Genomic DNA, 22525 nt, shown 5'->3' with positions numbered 1-22525 from the left:
ATAGTGATAGCTCGGTGGCCTTGCTTGCCCTGGCCATCTGCAGGGCTGCTTTCAATGGAGTAAAAGCACATTGAAGTTGGGCCAAGGGCTGGAGTGGGGGTGGCCTGGCCTAGAGTTTCATCTTCTCTGTAACTGGTTCCCTGAGGGACATTGGCAGGGACCCCTCTCCAGGTCTCACATAGTCCTTCATTCATTCTTCCAACAGATGTTCACTGAGAACACAGTGAGTAGGACAGTCCTGATCCCAGTTCCATCCATAGACCTTAGACTGGGGGCCACGTGGGCTCTATGCCTCAGTTACCTTTCAGAGTCTTGATTGGGGCCCTTAAAGGCCTCCTCACCAGCCAAGCCCCTCTTAGGCTCTCTGGGGCTGAGGGATTCCTTATCTTTGGAGTCGAGGGAAGACCTACAGAGGAAAGAAACATAAGTTAACCAATGAATAGCCATCCATACTCATGTGGAGGAAGTTACCTCATCCCCAATGTCAGCTGTCTCCAAGGAGCTTAAAACATCATATTGCAGAATTGACCAATTCTCAAATCTTATTATTAACTACTGTTGAGGGCCAGACCACGACTCTGCGTGCATTAACTCTCCACATCAGCCTAAAGACAGGAGCACTGTTATTATCCATGTCCACTTTCTGATGAGCAAAATGAGGCACAGAGAGCCCAAGTGACTAACCCAAAGTTCTACAGATAACAAAGGGGAAGAGCCAGGAATCGAACCCAGGCAGTCTGACTTTAGAGTTCTGGACTGTAATCTTCTGTGGTGTAAGACTGATCCTAACCTCCTAATTCAACCTCTCTCTGTTCTCTGAGGTTATCAGGGAGCCTCATGGTGTCAAACCCAACAGAGACACTTCTATTATTATTGCCATTCAAGACCACTGACCCAGTGGAACATTACCACCTTCTCTCTCCCATCCGTCCACCATAGTTCTGTGACCTCACACTCTACCTCCTTTGCCACACCTTCCCAGCCTCCTTTGCCTTTTTTTCTTCAGTCCCTTAAACTTTGGTTTTCCCAGTGTTCATCTGCATCTGCATACTACATCACCTTGGCCACCTCCACTGTTCCCATGGCATCAACTACTCCCCTCTGCTTGTTCCACCTCTCCTCCATGTTCCTGACCCATATCCCCACTCTCTCCCAGACTGACTCTCTGGAAGCTAACACTAAACCTGACCAGACCTGACTACTGTCCCCCATCTGCCCTCATGGGGGATGACCAGGCAACTGCCTTCTCCACACTGCAGTCTGTGCCCAGCTTGCTGGCCCCTCCTTGACTACCTTGACATTGTACCCCATGTAAACATTAAGCCCCACTATTTCAGCTCTCATCTGTCTGCATATAATATGGAAATATCTTGAGTCCTGACCTCTCTCCCACACCTCGGCCACAAACTCTTGAATTCTTCTTAATAATATGCATTTGGATGCCTACAAATAGTCTCACCATCTATTCATGAAAACAAAAAACAAAAAACACTAAGTATTTGTATCACCCCTCCCCTCGGTTCCCACTACTGAGTAAGTTATGAAGCAAAGGGCAGTCTGGGTGGGAGTCCTGGATATGTCTGCTCTTGGCTGTGTGACCCTTCAGGGTCTGTTTCCTTACCTGTAAAATTGACATAGTGACTGCACCTACTTGGAGCAGGGCAGGGCTAGGAGAATTCTAGCTTTCCTTCTTTCTAACTTGATTCTCCTGCTGGAAAGTGAGAGAAGGGTGCTCCAGGAGTTCTCAGTGGGCTGTTGTAGCTTGGCCACTCCCAGACCAAGTGTCAGAAACCTTATGGCTTCTTTGGAGGCAGTCTGGCTTCCTTCTGCATTTCTGGAGGTTTGCCCCTGTTTCTCAGAGACTGGTCACCTTAGGAAAACCAATGAAGTAGCTTCCAATGTTGCCTTATTAAAGATATTGTCGCACTGGATGATTGTTGATTATTCCAGTAACAAACACTCTTGGTCTGGGACATGCCCTGTGCTGGCCTCAAGGGAATGAAGTCTCTGCCCTCCAAGCACACAGAGGTCTTGGGGCAAACTGATCTGTGAGAGGACAACTGTGTGGAAGAGTCTCTGGTGGAGGTATGAGCACAGCACTGTGAGAGCTCAGTGGCAGAAGCCCTTCACAGATGCTACCTTAGAAAGAAACGCAGGGAGGGACGTGCCCCAGAAGGGAGACATCCGTGATGGGACTTAAAAATGCAAAGAGGAAATGGCATCCCAGGCAGAGCCTACAGCCTGCACAGAGGAATAGTGCTGGGGGGGCACATGGAGGCCTGGAAGACTGGAGTGGAGAGCCCAGGGAGGGAGGGAGGGTATATGTGAGGAGCCAGGGAAGAAGGTGACATAAAGGGACAGGTGAGATATCAAATTCAGGAGACAGAGCCTAAACGGGGAGCCCTCTTATAGGGTATTCCTCAGTGGGTTGGCCTATTTCTGCCTTTTAGAAATGCTATCCAGGTAGAGATATGGAGGAGGGTCTAGAGACAGGGCCCTAGAAGACAGTTGCAGACAGCCGAGCGAGTGATGGTTGAGGCTCAGACCCAGGGAATGGCAGTAGGGACAGAAATATCTCTAAAATGGAATGGACAGGACTTAGTGCCTGACTGGGGCAGGGCTGTAGAGAGCGAGGAGCCAAGGAGGAAAGTAAAGGAACCTAGAGATCCAACAGGACTCATCTTGGAAGTCACTTCTTCCCAAGAGCGTTCCTGAACCACCTCCATCTCCATGCAGGCCCCTGCTCTGAGCTCCCAGTGTCTCAGAGATTATCTTGGGCATACACCCTGGCCTCCCTCCCCACATTCTAAGCTTTATAAGGCAGGGTCCCAGGTCTGGTGCATCACAGCTGCCTCCCAGGCCTTGGCATCAGGGTCAGATGTTCTGCATGGGCTCAGTAAAGGCTAGTTGGGTAAATAGCTACATGAGCAGGAGAGAGAGAGAGTGCTACAGAGAAGCAGGGAGGCATCCCTCCATTGGCCTGCTCCTCCAGGGAGAAGTGGCCCCTCCCTGCCCATATCTCCTCTTGCTTAGCTCCCACCCCCCAAATTCTGCCTGCCTATTACCTGGCCATCTGCCTACTCCCCTGGGACAGGGGCTGGGCCTGCCATGGTCCCTGCTGGTTGCGGCCCCACTTGTCCCTCACCCTCCCTAGCACTGGGCATGGTGGCAGCATGAGCTCTCTCAAGACTGAGTCAGTGACTCCACTCCATTCCTAAGTGGCTCTCCTCACACAGGCAGGGCCACTGCTCCAGTGATCTCATGGGGCTTCACAGACCCTGTGTCCCCACCCAGCACAGCAGGCCTGTCCCATCCTGAGGGGTTGAACCCTCACAGCTGATTCGTGTCTACATCTGCCTCCCATACCAGGCAGACAGTCAGCAGCTCTGGCCAGAGCCTCTGCTGGATCTCTGCTGAGTCCTCAGAGTAGAGTCTGGCCTTCCACGAGTGAAAGAATGAGATGGGGCAGAGAACCTAGATTGACCATGTCTCCCACCAACCAGACCCCAGTCCTCATCCTTTGCCTGCTGATTCCATCTCTATAATGGTGTGGAAGGAGCCCAGACAGTAGCAGGGCCTTGGTACCTCATTCCTTCCAGGTCTGGGGCCATCAGGCAGAGTCCTGCCCCAGGCATCATGATCTGCAGGCAGATAGTCTCCTCACCTCTTGCACTGTAGCCAAAGGAGAAAGGCAGAGAGTTGCTGGTAAGAAAAGTCTACCCATCTGTTCTGGGCATCCAAGGGTGTCCTGCCTCAGGAACTTCCTAGCTTATGCAGTGGGACACCCAGACCCATTGTATATTTTTCCCCTCTTGTCTCTTCTTTCACCTTGAGCCTTCTTGGTGCTGCACCTGAGCTTGGACCACTGATTTCCAACCTCCAAAGGAAGGGGAGTGAAGGACCCCTTCACCAGTCTCACACCCTCAATCCCAGCCCCCTTCATGCACAGAGTGGGGCCTCTAGGTAAAAATGAAAGCATCAGCCCCAACACCCTATTTGTAGCTGCTGCCATGAACCCTGCTTATTGCCCTACTGGAGTGTCCAAAGTGGCTACTTGTGAGGCCAGTAGGAATTCTGAGTTCATTGGTTAATGCAGGCTTATGATGAATAAGATGCCCAGGAAACCTACAAACCAGATTTTAAGTGAAAGCCAGTGGGGGAGGGATGACGAAGACTGGGGGATGAAGGGGAGTGACCAGGCCCCATGAGCCCACAGAGGACCAGACATTCTTAGTGCTCAGAGGGCCCCTTTGAGGGTTCCGGTGCTCAGAGCCTGATCTGCAGGTGACAGTCCACATACCTTCAAGTCCGACGTATTTTTTGGCCGCATTGCAGGGCCTGACACCCAGCAGACTTGGGTCATGGTGATGGCCAGGGATGGAGAGAACCTAGAGCTCCCTGGTTTTGTGGGGGTACCCTTCACCCCAAACCACACCTCTCCAGGACTATGGAGTAATGCCTATGCCATCCTTTAAGACCCAGTCCAGGTTACATTACAGCCAATCACTCCTTCCTTTGGTTGCCCCTGGGCACTGGGATACAAATGGAGTGAGCCTCAGGCCTGCCCTGGTGAAGCCTCCACCCCAACTGGAGGAAAATGGAGAAGGGGGAGGGGGAGGCTATCAAGTATTTTAAATGCCAAAACCAGATATAGCGTAGCAAAAGAAAGCCATAAGATGGGCTTCAAGTGGCGGCTGAGGGGCTTGATATGATCAGACAGGAATTTTAAAAAGGCCACTCCAGGGTCCTCAAAAGGAGGAAGGATTGGAGGAGTGAGGGTGAAGACAAGGAGCTCGGTGAGCCTAGGTGTTGGCCCCGGTGCTTGACTCCAACCGAGACTGGAAGCACATGGAGAGCTAGGTCAGTGGGCTGCTCATCTCTGTCCCTTCTGGGGACACTGGAGATGACCAGAGTGAAACAGCAGGGCTTCCAGGGAGAGGCCTCTCCCCACATGAAAGCCAGGAGGGGGCACAGTCCACAAAGGCAGCTCTGGTGTCTGCCTATCTCCTCCCATGACAATGATGATGATAGCATAAAGCCTCTGGCTGCTGGCCCTACTCTACCCCATCTAAAGCACGTGCGCAGAGTGCAGCAATACGCTCCATTTGGGGATGTCACAGGCAAGTAAAAAAATACTTTCTCACTGGTATTTCTTGTTACGTCAGAGAGGAAATAGGAACAAAGTGTTGTTGCCTCAGCCTACCCAAGCTGGCATCTCTCCCTCAACACCTTCCTTCTCCTTTGTTATCCCCCTGAGCAATTCTTAAAGACCTAGGTCAAACAGGAGCTGTTCCAGAGGGCTGTTATGGGTTGCATTGTGTCCTCCCCCAAAAAAGATATGTTGAAGCCCTAACCCTTGGTATCTGTGAATGTTACCTGATTTGGAAACACGGTCATTGCATAAGTAATTAGTAAGATAAGGTCATGCTGGAGTATGATGGGTCCTAACCCAATATGACTAGTGTCCTTATAAAAAGACATTTAGATACATGAAAGAGGAAAGACAGCCATGTGAACGCGAAGGCAGAGGCAGAGACTGTAGTGATGTATCTGCATGCTAGAAAGTACCAAGGATTGCTGGCAATAACAGAAGCTAAGAGAAAAATGTTCTCTCAGAGCCTTTGGAGGAAGGACACAGGCCTGCCCACACATTGTATTAGGACTTCAGGCCTCCAGAACTGTAAGAATAAATCTCTGTTGTACAATCCACTCAGTTTCTGACATCTTGTCACAGCAGCTCCAGCAGGTTCATACATGAGCTTTCCAGCCTCTCCTCCCTTGAAGCCCTCCAAAAGCCCCACCACCTCCCCAGACCCTCAACCACAGATTGCTTTAGTCCAATCTGAAGCTCTCAGCTAGGCTAAGAGCTTCTAAAAAACAAGAACACTCATCCAGTACAGTCTCAGCTGCTCGTAGGAGCATAACCGACAGTGGCCGGTGCCAAAGAGTTTGCAATTCATGTAGCTAAAAAAGGGAGAGAGGCAGGGGAGAAAGGAGGGAGTACAGGAGGTTTCCCTGGCTATCTGAAAGAAGAGCGTTCCTGTGAAACCTTTCATAAGCTGAAATGGCATAAAGGGAAGAAGCAATGAGCTGAACGCTGTTTTTGCTTTTTGCCTTTTTCCATACAAACAAAAATCCTCCTCGGATTTCTTTGGGTTAGTGAAAACAGATACGAATGTAGGTCTTTCGGCTCCTTTTAAAAGCGAAGCGGCGGAAGGCAAACTTTCGAAAAGCGGGGTATACTTGTACCTCCTTCTCCAGAGCCCACAGCCGCATTTTCCTCATAGGCCAGCAGGTAGCGATATTGTTGTCAGCAAGCCTCTAGTAGAGAGCACCTGACAATACCAGCACCCAGGCACGACACAAAGGACTTTATAAGCATTATCCTATTTAATATATGGGACAGCCTCGGGTGGTAGTTTTCACTGTTCCCTATTTCACACATGAAAAAACTGAGGCACAGAGAGGTAAAGTGACTTTCTCAGGTCAAAAAACCAGTAAGGGGTCATGTCAGGATTTTGCATTTTGCTGGGATCCTGGAATCTGTGCTCTTACTGCTTCCTAGCTGCTCTTTCACGCAGCATACTGGGGCACAGACTTCAGGCTCTGCCCTGGTTCATTGAGGCAGAGTGCCAAGGAAGCTTGATCAGAGCTGTGATGGGGCAGCAGCCAGGCCTGGGGGCCCTCACAGAGGTCAGTCTCTCTGGGAAAGGGTATCCAAATGAGCTCAGTTAAAAGGTGGGCAGGAGTTATCCCACAGCAAGAGAACAAAAACTAGATTAACCCAAGAAACCAGGCCCTGGGTGTATGGAGGTAGGGCCTCTTCCACGTGTGACCAGTGCATGTGGGGTGATGGTGGAGACAAGTAGAGCAGATGTGGACACTGGAGTTGAGGGGCCTTTGGGATGCCCAGGAAGGTCTGGGATATAGAGCAAGACTGGAGTTCCAATGGAAGGGAAGAGACAGCTGGAGAGCCCTGAGGACATAGTCTGTGCACATCCTTGTATGGCAATTCCTGTCCCAAACTTTCAGTCCTCCTTTTAGTTCATAAAGGGTTTGGCACCTAAGACAGAGGCACTCCTCCTCGTGTCCTGCTGCATCAGGACCTGGCCTTCAGATCCAAGCCATGGGGGACAGAACAGGGGCAGGCTTGTGGAGGGGGCAGACTCAGCAGGGCCATGCCTGGGGACAGGGCTGTGATATTCTGTTCCACTCTGTCATAAACCAGATTTTTCCAAGGTGCTATGAGACCCAGGGTTTGGTTGAGTCACTTTTCCCCACAGCACTGGGATTCTTCAAGGGCATAGCCAGGCCTAGACTTCTCAGATAGCCAGACAGACAGGAGCTGAGCGTGGGGGACTGATAATGGCTGCCTGGTCCAGTGCAAGGCCTGATTCAGTCCAGTCAGAGAAGAAGCCAGCTGAGGACTGGCCAGCAGCTCACCTGAAAGCTATCCAATGGGTTCTAGATATTTCATGATTGCACAATCTGAGAGAAGCAACATTCTGAGAAGCATCCTTCTGGAAGGAGGCTGCCTCATTGTGAGACACCTCTGGTGTCTGGAACATTCCATAACCTGGTTCTAGTTCTGTTTCCTGGGGCTTTACAGGCAAGTTTTATCTGAGACATCCAACCTCCAGAAATAGGAGACAATACATTTCTGTTATTTGATCCATCAGCTGGGGAACTTTGTTATGGGATCTCCAGCAGACTGAGAAAGTTACCTTGCTATGAAAGTTAAACATCCAAAGGAATTTTGTGGAATAAATGTCAAAATGTCTCTCAAATCTATAAATAGTACAACTTAATTCTCTTCCTGTATGTATTCTGTTTTAAGGAAAAAATCAAAGAAATACATTGTTTTGGGCTGAATTGTTCCCCTCCAAATTTTGTATGTTGAAATCCTAACCCCTAGGACCTCAGAGTGTGTGTACCTGTATTTGGAGATAGGATCTTTAGGAGGTGACTAAGGTAAAATAAGGTAATTGAGGTAGGCTCTAATCCAATCAGTGTCCTTATAAAATGAAGAGATTAGGACACAGCCATGCACAGAAGGATGACTATGTGAAGACACAGTGAGAAGGCAGCCGTCTACAAGCCAAGGAGAGTTGCCTCAGAAGGAATCAACCCTGTCAACATTTGGATTTCAGACTTCTAGCTTCCAGAACTGGAAGACAATACATTTCAGTAGTTTGATTCACCCAGTCTGTGGCCCTTTGATACAGCAGTTCTAGCAAATTAAGATAGTTCCCATAGCCTATCAGTCACCAAGTCCCATCAGTGCAACTCTGTGAAGAGTTCTCAAATATTTCCACTTGTTCAAAAGTTCTTATGGACAAAAGTTCAAACAGAGAGGATCAAGAGAGGGACTGAGTGAAGAGGAGGGGTTTTCTGGCAGAGAGGCCCCTGTTTCCTCCTCCTCTGTTCTCCCAGGCCCAGACCAGCAGTCCTGCTGCTCCCTCTGGGCAGAGGTCTGCAGCCTGGCTCTCTACCACCAGGGCTGTAGCAGCTGGTCTGTCTTTCTCCTGGCACAGAGAAGATGGTCCTGAAGACTGTGACACATACAAATAGCTGCAGGGCTTGAGTTGGGGAGGGCAGTGGGCTTGAAGTGGCATTATAAGAGCTAGAACAGTCCCTGGAGTCACCAAAAGTGACCTGTAGGGATAGGTGCTCTGCCCTTCTGGCTTTGGGGTCTTCCAAGTGTACCACAGAGGTACAGCTTTTAGCAGACCTGGACTTGGGCAAAGCTCCCACTCCAGGCAGGCACTTTAAACAGCAGTGACAATAGGGTGGTGGTATTCTCAACAGGACTTAGCAGAATTTGGTACAAAATACAAGGAGGTATTGATTGCTCTTTGCCCGCAGACAGGAGGGCACCATTATCTTCTTCGACACTCAGGGCTCAGAAAGCAGGGCAAATCAGGACCTGGCCTGGAGAGAGATCACCAATGCCTTGTCAACCCACTGCCAGACCCTTCCATCTGACCAGCTCATAGGCCAGAGCGAGCTCACAGCACACATCTGGGCTCCAGGCACCCAGCAGGACTGGGTAGACCTGGCATGTGTTCAAACCAAATTGCACAAGACACTTTTGCTCAGCCTCCATCCAAACTGGCAAAAAAGGCATCTGTGAGTGGTGCTGGGGAGTGTAGAGCTTCCTTCCCCAGCAGGTGCAGGAGGACAGGGTTGGGAGGTTGAACTTGGCCAACTTTTAGAAGAGCCATGAACAAACCTGAGAATGGCAGGGCTAGCGCCCTGGCAGTGGACCCACTGCAACCCTGTGACACAGATAACCAACCAGACAAGAGTTCAGTGCTTTCTTCTTGGAGGCCAGGTTGTTTTGCTCCCAGGACATCCAACCAGATAAGCCCTCACTGATTTTTGTGCCCCATACTGTCACTGGGCACATGGGGACACTGACTCTGAGGCTATGCAAGGAGGTGACCTGGCGGAGATTCCACAGTGACTGAGTGGCAGATAGGCCTGGTAGTCACCAACCCCAGGCAGAGATGAGTGATTACCTGCTAGAACCAGGAGGGGATCTTGCCAGAGCAGGTGGGTCCTGACTCTTCTCAGAAGGCCCGTCCTCATCCACCACCTCCACCCTTTGGGCAAGAAGAGAAACAGATGGACCACATTCTCAGCTGCCCCTGAAGGGCATGTTTGCTTTCAGTGGAGTCTATGGACATAAGATGGCCCAGGCTGGGGGCTCGGTGATTCCACTTTGGGATAAGGACAGAGTGCTGTGTTGAATAGTGTCCCTCCAAAAGCCATGTCTGCTTGTAACTTATTAATATGACCTTATTTGGAAATAGGGATTTTGCAGATGTAATCAAGTTAAGATGGGTCCATACTGGATTAGGGTAGGCTCTAAATCCAATGACTTGTGTCCTTATTAGAAGAGGGAAATTTGCACACAGACACACAAAAGTGATGTGAAGATGGAGGCAGAGACTAGAGTGATGCATCTACAAGCCAAGGATAGCTAAGTGTTACCTGTTTCCACCAGAAAATAGGAAAGAGGAATAGGGCAGTCTCTCCCTCAGAGTCTCCAGAAGGAATGAACCCTGCCAACACCTTGATCTTGGACTTCTAGCCTCCAGAACTGGGAGACTACATTTCTGGTGTTTATGCTGCAGTTTATGGAACTTTGTTACAGCAGCCATGGGAACCTAATACAGCTACCAAGAGCAAATCACTATCTGTCACTTCCTTCATGCTGCCACCACCCTTTGCTGGGTGTACTCCAGTCATCCTTTCTGGTCTTCCAACACAGCAAGCTGTTCCACCTCTGAGCTTCTGCACTAGCTTGGCTCTCTATATGGAACACTTGGCATGCTGGCTTCTCCTTGTTTTTCACTCCTCAGCTCATTATGAAGGCCTTCCCTGTTTATCCAATGGAATATCCCTAAAATTCAACTTTCCAGAAGTTTCTTACTGGTCTTTCCTAAATATTCTCCTCTCTCAGAAGATGTCCTTTTCACCTAATGGTGACACTCCTCCCTCACTCAGCTGGAGTGTCCTGGTATCCTAATCATTCCTTATTAAACCCTTTTCACACTTTAGGGCCCATCTCCAATGTCATGGTCACTTCCAAAGGCCTTGCCCACCAGGCAGCAGCTCCTAGTGACAAGCCTCTGGACCCCATCCCAGTGACTTTTCCTGTGAAGGCATTGTCCAGTCTATCCCTGGTAGGATGGGAGGGAGGGCAAGGGAACAAACAACTCCTATGTACTCCCATAACTACTTATGCTTCAAAACCCAGAGGCCCTTGGAAATTCTATGGCTCCATCTTGGGTCAGGAGCCCAGGCCTGTTAGCTACTGGCAAATAGGAGCATCCAGCATCAAGCTGTGTTCTCTCAGCCAGGCTCCTGCCTACATAGAACTGGATGTTGGGGCCATAGGTGCTACCATAGCTACCCTGGTGCTAACCTAGCCTCCAGACAGAAGCCACTAGCCCCAAAAACTACCCCTGATCAGGGACAGTGGCTCCACCCCATCCCATGACCCTCTCCCTAGGGCCCACATTACACCATTGCCTAAAGGAGGCCTTCTCCATGGCCAGCAACAGGCTTCTAAGGCTTCCCTTGCTGACACTTACCTCTTTGCAATGAATGGGGCCTGCATCTCCTGGGCAGGGCTGCTGGAAAGGAGGTAGAAAGGTGATGTGTTGGGCAGAATCCATATAGTAGACAGCTGACATCATGACCATTCTGCCTCAGAGGGTCCTGGGCCTCTCTCCCATTCCTAGCATCTGGCCTGTCCTTATGGCAGCCACCACACTGCTCAGTTTTCCAGAAAGTGCATCTGAGAATCTCAGAAGGTCCATCTAAAAGTGCCCACTCACCCCATCCTTCACCAGGTACAGGAATAGTAGATCCCTGAAGGGACAGAAAGTGTTCCAGAGCAAGGAGCCGGTTGGTGCTGAGCTGTGTCTCTTGCTGTGCAACTCACCTGGTGGTCTTCTTGGCTGCTGAGAGGACATAGGAGCGCTCCCGGGCAGCTGTCTTCCTTACCACACTGCTTGCAGCTTCTGACCTGTGGTGGCAAGGGGACATGTGATAGACAGGTACTCAGGATGGCTTGGGCCACCACAGCAACACAAGGGAGCAAAGCTAGCTTTGTGCCTGCTCTGAGGATCACTCAAAGGAAAGTAGAAGCCAGGGGAAGGGCAACCCTTGTTTATCAAGCAATGGATGCTGCCAATCCATGTTGGCTCATTCCTTACACCCCAGGAAGGTAGATGCTAGTATCACCCACAGATGAGTAAACTGAATTATGGGTAGTTGTAGTGCTTTGCCCAATATCACACGTTCAGCTGGTGGCAAAGTGGGTAGTCGATAAAAGGTGGCCTTCCAGGCCTGGGGACCCCTGCCACTGTGGACTCTGCCCTTAGGATTTCCTGGCTGCCAGGCCCTCAGCAGGGGTCTTTGCTCTATTTCCTGAGCCACAGAGGGGCCTGCAGAGATTGGGATTGAGTAGGATTGAGAGCCCAGGGAGCTCTATTTCCTTGGTTTCTAGCTGCTGCCCAAGCACCCAGTCTCAGTTTGGAGTGAGGGACATTGAAACCTCTGGAGCCTGTTCCTGTCCCCCAGACACGCAGTCCCTACCATGGCTCTGCACACACAGCACTTACACAGAGGGTTCTTCTGAGGGGCCCCTGTGCTACCTATTTTGGTCCAATTTTCTCAGGACTCTTTTTAACAAACTGATATAAAATCCTAAAGCACATCCCTTCTCACTCTTTGTCCACAGATGAAGCTTTCCTTCAACCCTTGTTTCATAGGTTCTGCCCCATAGAATGTTCATAAAATGGTCCCCTGAGCTGGCCCAGCTATGTGAGTGGTTTTGGGACCCAAGGGATTACACTTGTTGCTAGAAGTCATTCCTCCAGCCTACAGACCAGCAATGATGTCATAAATGTTGTGTATTTCATCACCCCAACTGGCACAATTCCTAGTTTGCCAGTCTGGTCAGACTTGGGCCCCAGCCCTACCCATGGGATGCTTGGTGGGTACCGTTACCTCCGTTTCTGCTCATCAAAAGAGAAGGGCACATCCTCCTCTTCAGCAGCCCCTGATTCTGAGCTGCGCCTGATGTTATAAGGTGCTCTGAGGGATGGAGAGTGGATAAGTTGAGAATGTTGGCACTTATGGCTCCTCCTGCCCCGATCTTCACCCCTGCTCCCTGTCCTAGGCTGCCACTCTGAGCAGCTTGGCTTCCTGACTTCCAACAATACCAATATATGTTAACAACACTGCTTCTCGGCTTTTGCTCATACCACTTCTTCCTCCTTGAGAGCCAACACTCCCCTCTCTTCCTGTTCCAACTCTAACTGTCCTTTAAGACCCAATTCAAGCCTTGCCTCTTCTCCAGAAAGATACCTTAGCTGCTCCATGTCACTGGACGATGGTGACAAAGAATAAACAATATAAAGACATAGGGCCCCTAGGAGCCATGTGCACAACCTACAACTCTATCCAAAGCTCCCTTCCCTGGGCACACAGGAAGGCACATTTGGCACAGGCCATGAGGGAAACTCCAGAGGGAACGTCAAAGATTTATATCCAAGAAGCAGCTCATATTAAGGCACAAAATGCCCATAACTAATAGACTGTCATGACCAGCAGCATGCTTAGGATCATCAGGCCCTAGCCTGGCCTGGCCCAGCCCATGCTGAAAGCCCAGCCAAGAGCAGTACAGAGGCATGTCCAGGAAACAGTGAGCCAGAAGCGGTTTCAGAGCCATGACCCATGACCCTTTCTCTAGACCTACTGGTCCCTTCTACAAACTTCCTACAGATCCTGCTTGGCCTCAGATAAAAAGTACAGTGTGCGTGGACATCCAACTTTCTGGGGCTTGCCACCCTCTGGTGGGTTCCAGGTTACCACATGAACTGGCAAGGATGTCAGACCAACAGGACTAACACTCCTGGACTGTGCTCAGAGGCAAGCAGCCTGCTGCCCTCATAGGGCCAGTGTTTGGGCTCATCTCTTAGAGGCAGGAACTGAGCTGGGTCTGCGATGGCATACTCACAGCTTCTTGTAGTCCTCAGTGGTCATCTTGTAGCCAGAGGAGGAGGGGCGGACAGACCCAGTGGGAGCTGCTCTCACCACACCGGCACTGCTAGAGAGGCAAGGGTTTTCATATATCCACCCACAGGCCCCTTCTTGCCTCCAGATTTGCCCACACAACCCTGAAGGCACATGGTTGGTGGATGAGAGAATGCTGGCGGCCTTTCTTCTCCACTCTCAGATCTGTCAGATACCCAGAACATCTGCAGCATCCTGAGCAGGGGAGCCCTCCTGCCAAGGGCAGACCCAGACCTGTTGGCCCTGTCTTTCTGATGGAGTCCAGGTTCAGCCTGACACCAAGGTGCTTTGACAGTGTGCCACCTGAGCCTTCCAGGAAGGTGGCTTAAAGCACACAACTCACTGCAGTCAATCAGAAAGTCAAAGCTCCCTGTAAGTCTGGACTGGCTCAAGGGCAAGGTCACCAGTAGTAGCCCAGGGACTCCAAGAGACCAGAGGGTCCAAATTGGGCCATGCACCCACCTGGCGGCTTCTAGTCCCTACAGTGCAGCTGCATCCTGTCCCAGACCATCTCCTCTGGTTGCCCCTGTGTTTCTCTCCAGGGCCCTACCCTACACAAGAACAGAGCTGCCACCCACCACTCCCTCAATGGCAGGCAGAGTGCTCCTCTCTGCCATGAGTCTGGCCTGGGCCCTCACAACTCCCCAGTGGCTGGCTGGCCAGCGCCCCATGGACACACCTTTTTGGAGCTCCGTTGGCCTTAGGAAAGTGCTGCTGGGGTTGGGATGAGCTGTCTATGGGCTTGGTGAACACTCCCCTAAAAGAGAGTCCAAAAGAAGCAGTTCATTAAGCTCCCAGGAAGAAGCCAAGGGGCAGTACTGGTGGTTGCGGGGAGGCAGGCAGGGTCCTGCAATCACCTACCGGATGATATAGCCAGTGGAAGCCCTTGTGCTTGTAGGCCTGCCGAGGAAGAAGAAGGCATGAAGTGAATTGAGGCCTTGCTGGAGGGCCCTACTTTCTCTTGTCCCCAACAACAGGAAAGCAGCTTGGCTGGTGGGTGTCCAAGTGCAGTCAGAACAAGAGGAGAAGGAGTGGCCAGGAGTTTCCCAAGAGAGCCAACCACCATGCACCCCTAGCTTGGTTCCTATTCTGCTCTGCCTGTCTCTCTCATGTTTACCAGGAAAAGTACCTGTGGCTGATTGCTCCAGGCCCAGCCCAGCATGGCCCTGGTTCACAGCAGGTGCCTAGGAAAGCATGGTCTCTAGCAGGGCATATGCTATAGAGGCGTCCCCTCCAAATTCTGGCTTCTCCCTGGCTTGCCAGGCCTGGGCAAGAGCTCTTCTAGGATTGCTGACAGCCCTGTCATCCTCTGCTTTTGAAGCTGACAAAGCTCAGGCTCCATGGTCAGAGGCCTGGGGCTGAGGACATGGCAGGTGAAACCACTGCTCTTGACCTATTCCCCACCCCTACTCCCAGCATTTTCCAGGAAGGTTCATGAAGGCTTAAGGGGCAGAGCCCAGGAATGAGCCAGCCAAGGCCAGGTGACCCTCCCTTCCATCTCCTCTTGGGTTTCCTCTCCTCCAGTCACTGAGACACCCATATCACAAGTCTTTGTGGAAGTTTGGGACCTGAGAGCATGGCCAGAGATTAGTCAGTGGCTGGAAAGCATTAGGTCCGAAGTGCTGGGCACTTCTTGTTTGGGAGAAACCCAAGGGGCTCAGAGGACTTAGGGGGTAGGGTGGAGGTGGGAGCCAAAGACTGAGGTGTAGCAGATAAGAACTCTGTCCAGGAACAGAGAAGCCTGGGGCTGGAGCACCAGGGTGGATCTAAGGGGAGGGACCTCATGCAGGCAGGCAGACCGCAGTGCTCCCCATCTCAACAGACCCTGTACTTAATTGGGAAAAGCCTCCTGGAGCTGACCAAGTTTCAGAAACACTTGGGGTGGGATCCAAGAAAGGTCACTTGCACCCCTTCTTGCCACAATGAGCATATTTTAAATCCTTACCCAAGGACATTTTCTCATTGCTTTTAGAGACAGAGGAAGGGAGAGAAACATCAATGCAAGAGATAAACATTGATTGGTTGCCTCCCATATGCGCCCTGACTGGGGACAGACCTCTCAACCTAAGTATGTGCTCTGACCAGGAATGGAACCAGCAACCTTTTCATTATGGGACAATGCTCCAGCCAGCTGAGCCACAGTGGCCAGGGAGGCACAGTGAGCATTTTTGGCTAAATTACCTGTGTACTGGGGAAGTTAAGGTATGGACCCTGGCTGGCCCTGGATCCCGCTGTGAAAGAATGAGTCAAAGTTTATGTAGACTTTTGGGTACCCCTGCTCTGGGCCCTCAGTCACAGGACATGCTTTCCAAATGTACACACAAACCAAAGCGCAACGTGAGAACTGCACCCCCAAGTAAACAAGCCCACCCACCCCCATGACTAAACTATCTTTGAACTGTCCTCAGGTCCTTGTCAGCCTCGCCAATCACAGTTCTCTTTTGTATGTTCATCTCCCTACTTGGGTTGACCCATGGTCCCTGCTATGATGTCAGTTCCCTGACGAGAGGGCTTCTCCTCTGTGCTCAGTACAGGACCTGGCAGGTAGCAGGCACTAAGTCATTGAGGGATGATGGGCAAGGCAACAGTTACCAAAGGCAGCCTCTAGGGCTAGCAGTGAATTCAGATCCCTCCCTTCCAGCTGCTTCCACTGCCTCTACTACCACCTGAGGAAGGTCGTGGCAATGTACTCGCTACCAAATGCCAGCTTTCTGGAGCAAGGATCAAGTCTGAATTTTTAGGTTCCCCCACCCCCTTACTTCTCAGGAGCAGTTCTGCAAATCTGGGAAGATGTTCCCATGCTCACAGCCTCCCTGGACACCTCTTGCAAAAGTCCTTGAAATAGAGAGAGGACTATTCCCTTGACCAGCTGTCCTGAATTTGGGACAGTTGTTGCAAACATGCGAGTCTGCCCTGGCATGCCAAATAAACTGTCAGGTGTACTCAGCAATCAGGGCTACCTACAGAGGGAGTCACATGTGACCCTTAAAGCACCTCACAGGCATTGTCTCACTCCCTGATGGACCCATAGAGGCCCAGGAGGGGAGGAAGCTGTCCCAAAGGCCACACAAAAAGCCAGGAACATGGATTCAGTGACTCCTGCTTTCCCTTTCTCAAGAGGGAGCAGAACAGAAAAACCCATCTTTCTTGTGGATTTCATATGAGTTGCTGCAGACCCTGTTATCTCTTCTCAGTTCGGGCTCCATCCCTGTCCCCTGAGTACTGCAGCATGGCACCCACCCACCAGCCATCTGGGTACCACCTCTTACCTGGGCTTCGGCACCTCTCCAGCTGATGAAAAGGATGTGGCACGACCCCGACCAGAGGGCAGCTCTCTGGAGAAAGAGGGGTCCTAAAATAGTGGATCCCAGGCCCCCTACCATCAGCAACCCTATGGCCTCTATCCTAGAGGCAGCTGAGGAAGGTGCAGGAACTTGGCCCACCATTCCCATCTCACGTTCTCCTTCTCCGGATTGTCTCTACATTCTACAGGCACTGCACACATGCACCCCGGCACCCAGGGCTTTCTTGCCCTGTGACTTTGGTTAAGTCTTGCCCTCAGCTGAACTGTTTTTCCCTGCTCCATCCTCCCCAGATAGCCAGTGGCCACACTGCCTGGCTGAGCTCTGGAGAGTAGAAGCCCCTCAGCATCTCCACGTGTGGATGAGAGTCATGGATCACAACCCCAGACCCACCCTGTTGCTGCTGGCCCTCCCAGCCTCCTGGACTTACAGGGTATGTCCTTCTGATTCATCCTGCTTGGTGATCCAGCTCTGGTCCCCCTTCAGAGTGGTTCGCACCTTCATTTGCTTGAGTACATTACTGCGCTCCTCTTCGCCTGCTGTGTGGGGCTTCCCTGGCAGAGGCAAGGCCGCACAGCTTCAGAATGGGAGCCCAGGCCCAAGACCCTGGGCTTCCTTTCCAGCCCTCCCAATATGCCTCTCTCATGTAGCCTGGAGAAAGGCAGCTACATACCAAGCCCGGGACTGGGACAAGAGGGAGCCTGGGCCTCACCTTTGGTGCTGTTTCCAAGAGCTGAGATGCTCATGGTGCCTGCTCTTCAAGTCACTTCTCGGTTGGTTCAACAGGGCTCCTGGGCCAAAGGCAAACATATGACTGTCACTTCATGAATTTATAATGTCCTTTGGGCATTGGGAAGCAAGAGCTGGTGAAGCCCTGGGTGGCAGATAGAAGCCAGAGAGTGAACACCAAATGGATCAGCAGCCACCAGGTGGCACACCCACATGTCTGCCCAGGGTCACTCACCTGGGGGACAAGGCAGAGGCTGCCAGAGGTTGTCTGTTTGAGAGATGACTGATGAGGGAATACCACAAGCGCTCCTAGAGAGCTCTGGTTGCCAAAATCCACACCCCAGCAAGTGTGGGGAGAGCATGGCAGGGAGGGAGCCTTCACAGGGCCACACAGACTGCAGCTCCCTGGGGGCCAGCACAAGCGGATTCAGAAGGAGGGACTGGAGGAAGAGCTGGGGCTGGGGGAACCAGCTGTTTTGAGGTTGGGCCATCTCTCTCAGTACTTAGTAGCTGTCTGATAGACCTTGGCTGGTCAGCTAACTTCTCAGGGATACCTCAGTGTTCTTATTTGTAAAATGGGAGTTTAAAAAGTCTACCCTTCATGACTGCTATGAGGACAGAATGCACCAAGGTCTTGCAAGTGCCCGGCATCACCTGGCTCAGGAAAGATCACAAGGCAATTGAATAGGAGCAGTAACTCTCAACCTGTCCTCACTGGGAGAGGGAACTGTAGGTAGTCTTTAATCAGTACAAGCATGGCATGGGGATATGCAGTCCTGGGTGACTCAGAACTTGCCTCCATCTCCAATGAGGAAAGCCTGGGGCCCCACTGACAACTCTAGTGGCCCTTGGGGACCAGGCAAAGGTGGCGATCTGGTAAGGGTTTGCTGCTGTGTCTCGGAAGCCACGATGTCCTATGCTCTGCTTTCTTTTCCTCTCTCTCTCTCTGTCTTTCTAGACCTGCTCTCCTCCTTGCCTTCCTTCTGTCTTTCAGCCACATGTTGTCCTCCTACGGCCAGTGAGGACTGGGCTGTGGTGGCCTCTGAGACCTTCACAGTACCATGAAGGCGATTTGCCTCAGGAGGGCCTGGGGTAAGAAAGCCAGTTCTCCAGGCTTGGACCAGACCAGCACTACAGAGACATGGAAGGCCCACGTCATGAATCTAGTCACAGCCCTGACCTGCCACAGTCAGCCTCTTGGGCCTCAAGAGAAGAGTTGGAGGCTCAGACAAGCAGGCACACTGGGAAGCAGGGGCCTGGCTCTGCCATCACAATCCTGAGGCTCAGCAGCCTTCCTCTTAGGCGTCTGCCACCCTCTGGGCCCCTACAGGGCCAGGCCTGAGCAGCTGGGCCTTGTTTCCAGCTGGCAAGGCCTGGACATGTTTCCATGGAGGTCAAAGACACACTAAAATGGGCAGGGCAGGGCAGGGGGCCAAAAGCAAACCAAATTTGCCATGTCAGCAAGAGCTGGCATTCCTATAAACTACACCAAATGAGCAGCCCAGGAGGCCTAAGCATGCTGTGTGCCAGGAATAGCACCTCATCGTTGTGAATGGGCACCTTGTGTGCCTAGCCCCTGAACCAAGGAGGCCACGTCAGAGTTCTCCTGAGCAGAGCACATTCCACAGGTGACCCTCACAGGCCCAACTGTCCCATCCCAGAACCCCCTGAAGTGGCCTCATTGGGCATAGTACACAGACAGAATTGCCTCCTAAGATCTTGGTTCCTTGGTCTCCTAGTCCTGTTGTCTGACTGTGAGACCTTGGGCCAGTCCCTTACCTCCTCTGGGCCTCAGCTCAGGAATTCCTATTACTCAGTTTTTAGGTTCCTTCAGGAACTCATAGGTCTCATCTTGACAAACCCGTTGGCCATGTTGCCTAGAAGTTTTCTGCCTAATCAGAACCAAATAAATCACTTCCAAAATCAGGTGGGACTCATACACATGTAGAATGACAGAGGCAGAGGGGCCGCTGGGGACTCCCTGGCTACAAGGGAAGAGACTTGCACAAGAACCCACACTGAGGGAGGGCAGAGGCGGGTAGTGCTCACACTGCCTCAGGCCCTATCTTTGCAGCTAAGACCCCAGTCAGAAAACCCAGGCAAAGACTAGAGCCAATGGTTCATCTCAGAAGTCAAATGTCTTTTTTTGATGGCACAGTCTATCTGAAAGAGTCAGAAAGGTGAATGAGTTTTTCCATGGGACTAAAGAGGAAGGCAGCTCTCTGGCCAAAGGGGCTTTTAAAGTGATGAGTGCCAGCCAGACAGATGGACACATGAAGTTTGAATTTAGGTCCCTGCTGGAGATCTGCCTTCTCCCTCCACTTAACCACGCCCTCCTCTCCCCATCCTCCGCACCTCAACCCCAGCCCTGGTTCAGACCATAGTCACGTCTCACCTCCTCCCTAGTCCACTTGCTTTTATCTGTGCCTTCTTCCAAGGGCACTCAGTGGTCCCTAATTCCACTTGGCCTGTCTTCTCTCTCACCTTCTGTGGGCTTTCCACTCTCTAAGGCTGGGGGCAAACTTTCCAGTCCAGTCCCCTGATCCAGTCACTTTTCTCTCCACTTTGCACCCTAATGTTGACACTGCTCCAAACAGACCATGTGACTTGGCATCTCTAGAAGGTGGCCCTCCACCTTCTAGTGTAAGTGTACTGTCCTCCTTCCCCTGCTTCATAGCCCCGCTTGTCCTTCCTGCCCTTCTTCCTAGGGGCCTTTTCCCTCCTCTGACCCAAGTGCCTTGGTACTGCGGACCCAAATCTTCCCAGATAAGACCTGCCCCCTCCACTAGGCTCTGCGAGGACAAAGTCCAGCACCCCGCACACCCCCAGCACACAGCCTTCACTGACCACCCCTGCCACTGAGCTGCAGGCTGGCAGGGGCCAAATTTCTGACTTACCAAACATCACTGCCCTTTCTTGGACCCAAGTCTCCACTCAGACCAACCAACCATTCCCTCTCTTCTCAGAGAGCAAAGCAGAGCAGCCACCCAACTGAGTGGCAGCCAGGAAAATCCTCACTGCAGACAGGAGCAGTTTTGGAGAATGGGGGTTGACCACTCAGAAAGGCATTTCCCGGGCAGCTCTCATGCACTGTTGGTGGGCAGGTCAATAGAGGGGTCTTTTTGGAGCACAAACTTCCATATATTTTGAAAGCTTTAGGAAGGGCAAGCCTGTTGATATAGCCGTTTTCCTCACAGCCATATCTCCTAAGGAAACCCTGCATAAGTGAATCAAGAATACAAGAGGGGCATCATCCCTGTGTTGAGTGTGATGGTGAAAATATGGCAATAACCTAAAAACTCACAACAGTCATATTTAAACACATAATGATCAATCATTCAAGCACATCCTATGCAGCTATTACAAATGATATTGATATACATATGATATTTAACAAGCCTTCATGAGTATGGAAAGGCAGCTTTTAAAATGAGATGTGCAGGATGGTGCCATTTACTTAGAATATATTTACACAAAAATACACATTAAAAAACACCTGAAAGGATATATACCAAAATATTTTTGCTCTGCTGTATTTCCAATTTTTCTATCATGAATGTGTATTGCCTGTGTGATAAAGACTAAAGAAACAGTGGTTTAAGCAAATGAAATCGGAGTTGAGGCTGGTTGGATAGCTAAAGATGGGTTTCAAAAGCTACTAAAAGGATGGGATGTGAGCAGAATGTACAGATGCAGTAGTCCTGGGAATTCTCTACCTCTGGAGGACATCCTAGGGTGCAGGGGAATGACACCCTGGGACCCTAGAGGCTGCTGTGCCTTGCTGATCCTTGCCTTGGGCACACAGGTCCTCCTGGAGACTCCATCCTCTTTGCTCACAAGCTCAGGGTCAAGGGAGAGCAGGTGGTAGGTACATTTAGGGTCTGATCTCAATCTGGAGGTCACAGCAGTAGCTGCCCCAGCAGCACAATCCAGAAGCAACCCAGGGAGCAGGAGTCCAGCTTCCCTCACAGAGGCAAGGGGCACAGTAGGACAGAAGGAATGCACTTTGCAGGCCTCTTCCCTCCCATCCTACTCACCACACCTCCCTCTCCTCCCCCAACTCCCACACCCAGACTATCTAACACTGTTCCCAGGGAAGAAACTGGGGGTAGGGGGTGCTCTGAGCCTGGATGTTGGCAGTGATGATACAAGAAGACCCAAGTACCAAGATGGGGGCCCTTGCCCTACCTTTCCATGGGGCCCCAAGACACAGGTCATGAGCATGCTAACAAGACAGATGCCCAGTCCAGGGGTCAGCATGTGCAAGCCCAGCAGCAGGTCAGCAACCAGCAGGCAGTAAGTGTATAGTCATCCCTGTTTCACCATGAGCAAAGGAGCCCAGCGAGGTTGGGCAACTGGCCCCAGGTCACATTTTCAATACTTCTAGAGGGTGGAGGGTGCAGCCAGAATCTGAGCAGCAGCCACACAGTAGCCCTGCTGACCCCTATGCTCCATGGCTTGGAGTGCTCCTTGGAGCAAAGTGCTGGGGTGCAGATGGCCCAGTCACAGCCCCATTGGCACCTGTACATTCCCACAAAACCAGGCACTTTGCCTCAGCAGCTGACTCACACCTGCTGGAGGGAGGGGACCCTTGGACTCGGGCCAGCCATACACGCAGTGTCTGTCTGGCCATTCAGCCTGGTCCAGCCACTACTGATTCCATGCACCGACTCCAGAATCCCCTCCAAGGAGGGCAGCCCACACCCCATGTGGGTTCTCCTTCCCCTCTGCACCTAAGATGCTAGATACTGATCAAGTTCAAGAAGACACGGAGGAGATAAGCTGCTCTGACTGGGGCCCCTGCACCTCCCCACTCACCACACAGAGAAGGTGGAGAACAAAGTGAGATGGACACTGGATCACTGGATTGTTACATCCTCAGCCGCCTTTGAAAGTAGGGC

General features: G+C 51.5%; 1 protein-coding gene across 14 annotated transcripts in view; it reads right to left on the bottom strand.

Annotated features, from left to right (window-relative positions):
* Positions 1 to 22525, bottom strand: part of ZNF185 (zinc finger protein 185 with LIM domain) — a 70928-nt gene that overhangs the window by 38112 nt on the left and 10291 nt on the right. For 6 of the 14 annotated variants that reach the window (XM_090264329.1, XM_090264315.1, XM_090264321.1 and 3 more), the window contains exons 2-13: positions 17608 to 17686; positions 17326 to 17449; positions 16863 to 16928; positions 14455 to 14493; positions 14273 to 14350; positions 13538 to 13627; positions 12526 to 12612; positions 11456 to 11539; positions 11103 to 11144; positions 9522 to 9605; positions 3586 to 3672; positions 302 to 406 (exon numbers count right to left, since the gene is read on the bottom strand). In XM_090264329.1, the coding sequence (XP_090120455.1) occupies positions 302 to 406; positions 3586 to 3672; positions 9522 to 9605; positions 11103 to 11144; positions 11456 to 11539; positions 12526 to 12612; positions 13538 to 13627; positions 14273 to 14350; positions 14455 to 14493; positions 16863 to 16928; positions 17326 to 17449; positions 17608 to 17641 (920 nt within the window). In that variant the 5' untranslated portion in view covers positions 17642 to 17686. The remainder of the gene's footprint in view (positions 1 to 301; positions 407 to 3585; positions 3673 to 9521; positions 9606 to 11102; positions 11145 to 11455; positions 11540 to 12525; positions 12613 to 13537; positions 13628 to 14272; positions 14351 to 14454; positions 14494 to 16862; positions 16929 to 17325; positions 17450 to 17607; positions 17687 to 22525) is intronic. The other 8 variants (XM_090264318.1, XM_090264316.1, XM_090264322.1 and 5 more) reach the window with 8 other exon arrangements.

This window comes from Furipterus horrens, unplaced genomic scaffold (genome assembly GCF_987537825.1).
Source record: "Furipterus horrens unplaced genomic scaffold, mFurHor1.1.pri manual_scaffold_17, whole genome shotgun sequence".
NCBI classification, from domain to species: domain Eukaryota; kingdom Metazoa; phylum Chordata; class Mammalia; order Chiroptera; family Furipteridae; genus Furipterus; species Furipterus horrens.
The sequence above is the reverse complement of the archived record's forward strand: the minus strand, read 5'-3'. Positions and strand labels throughout refer to the sequence as shown.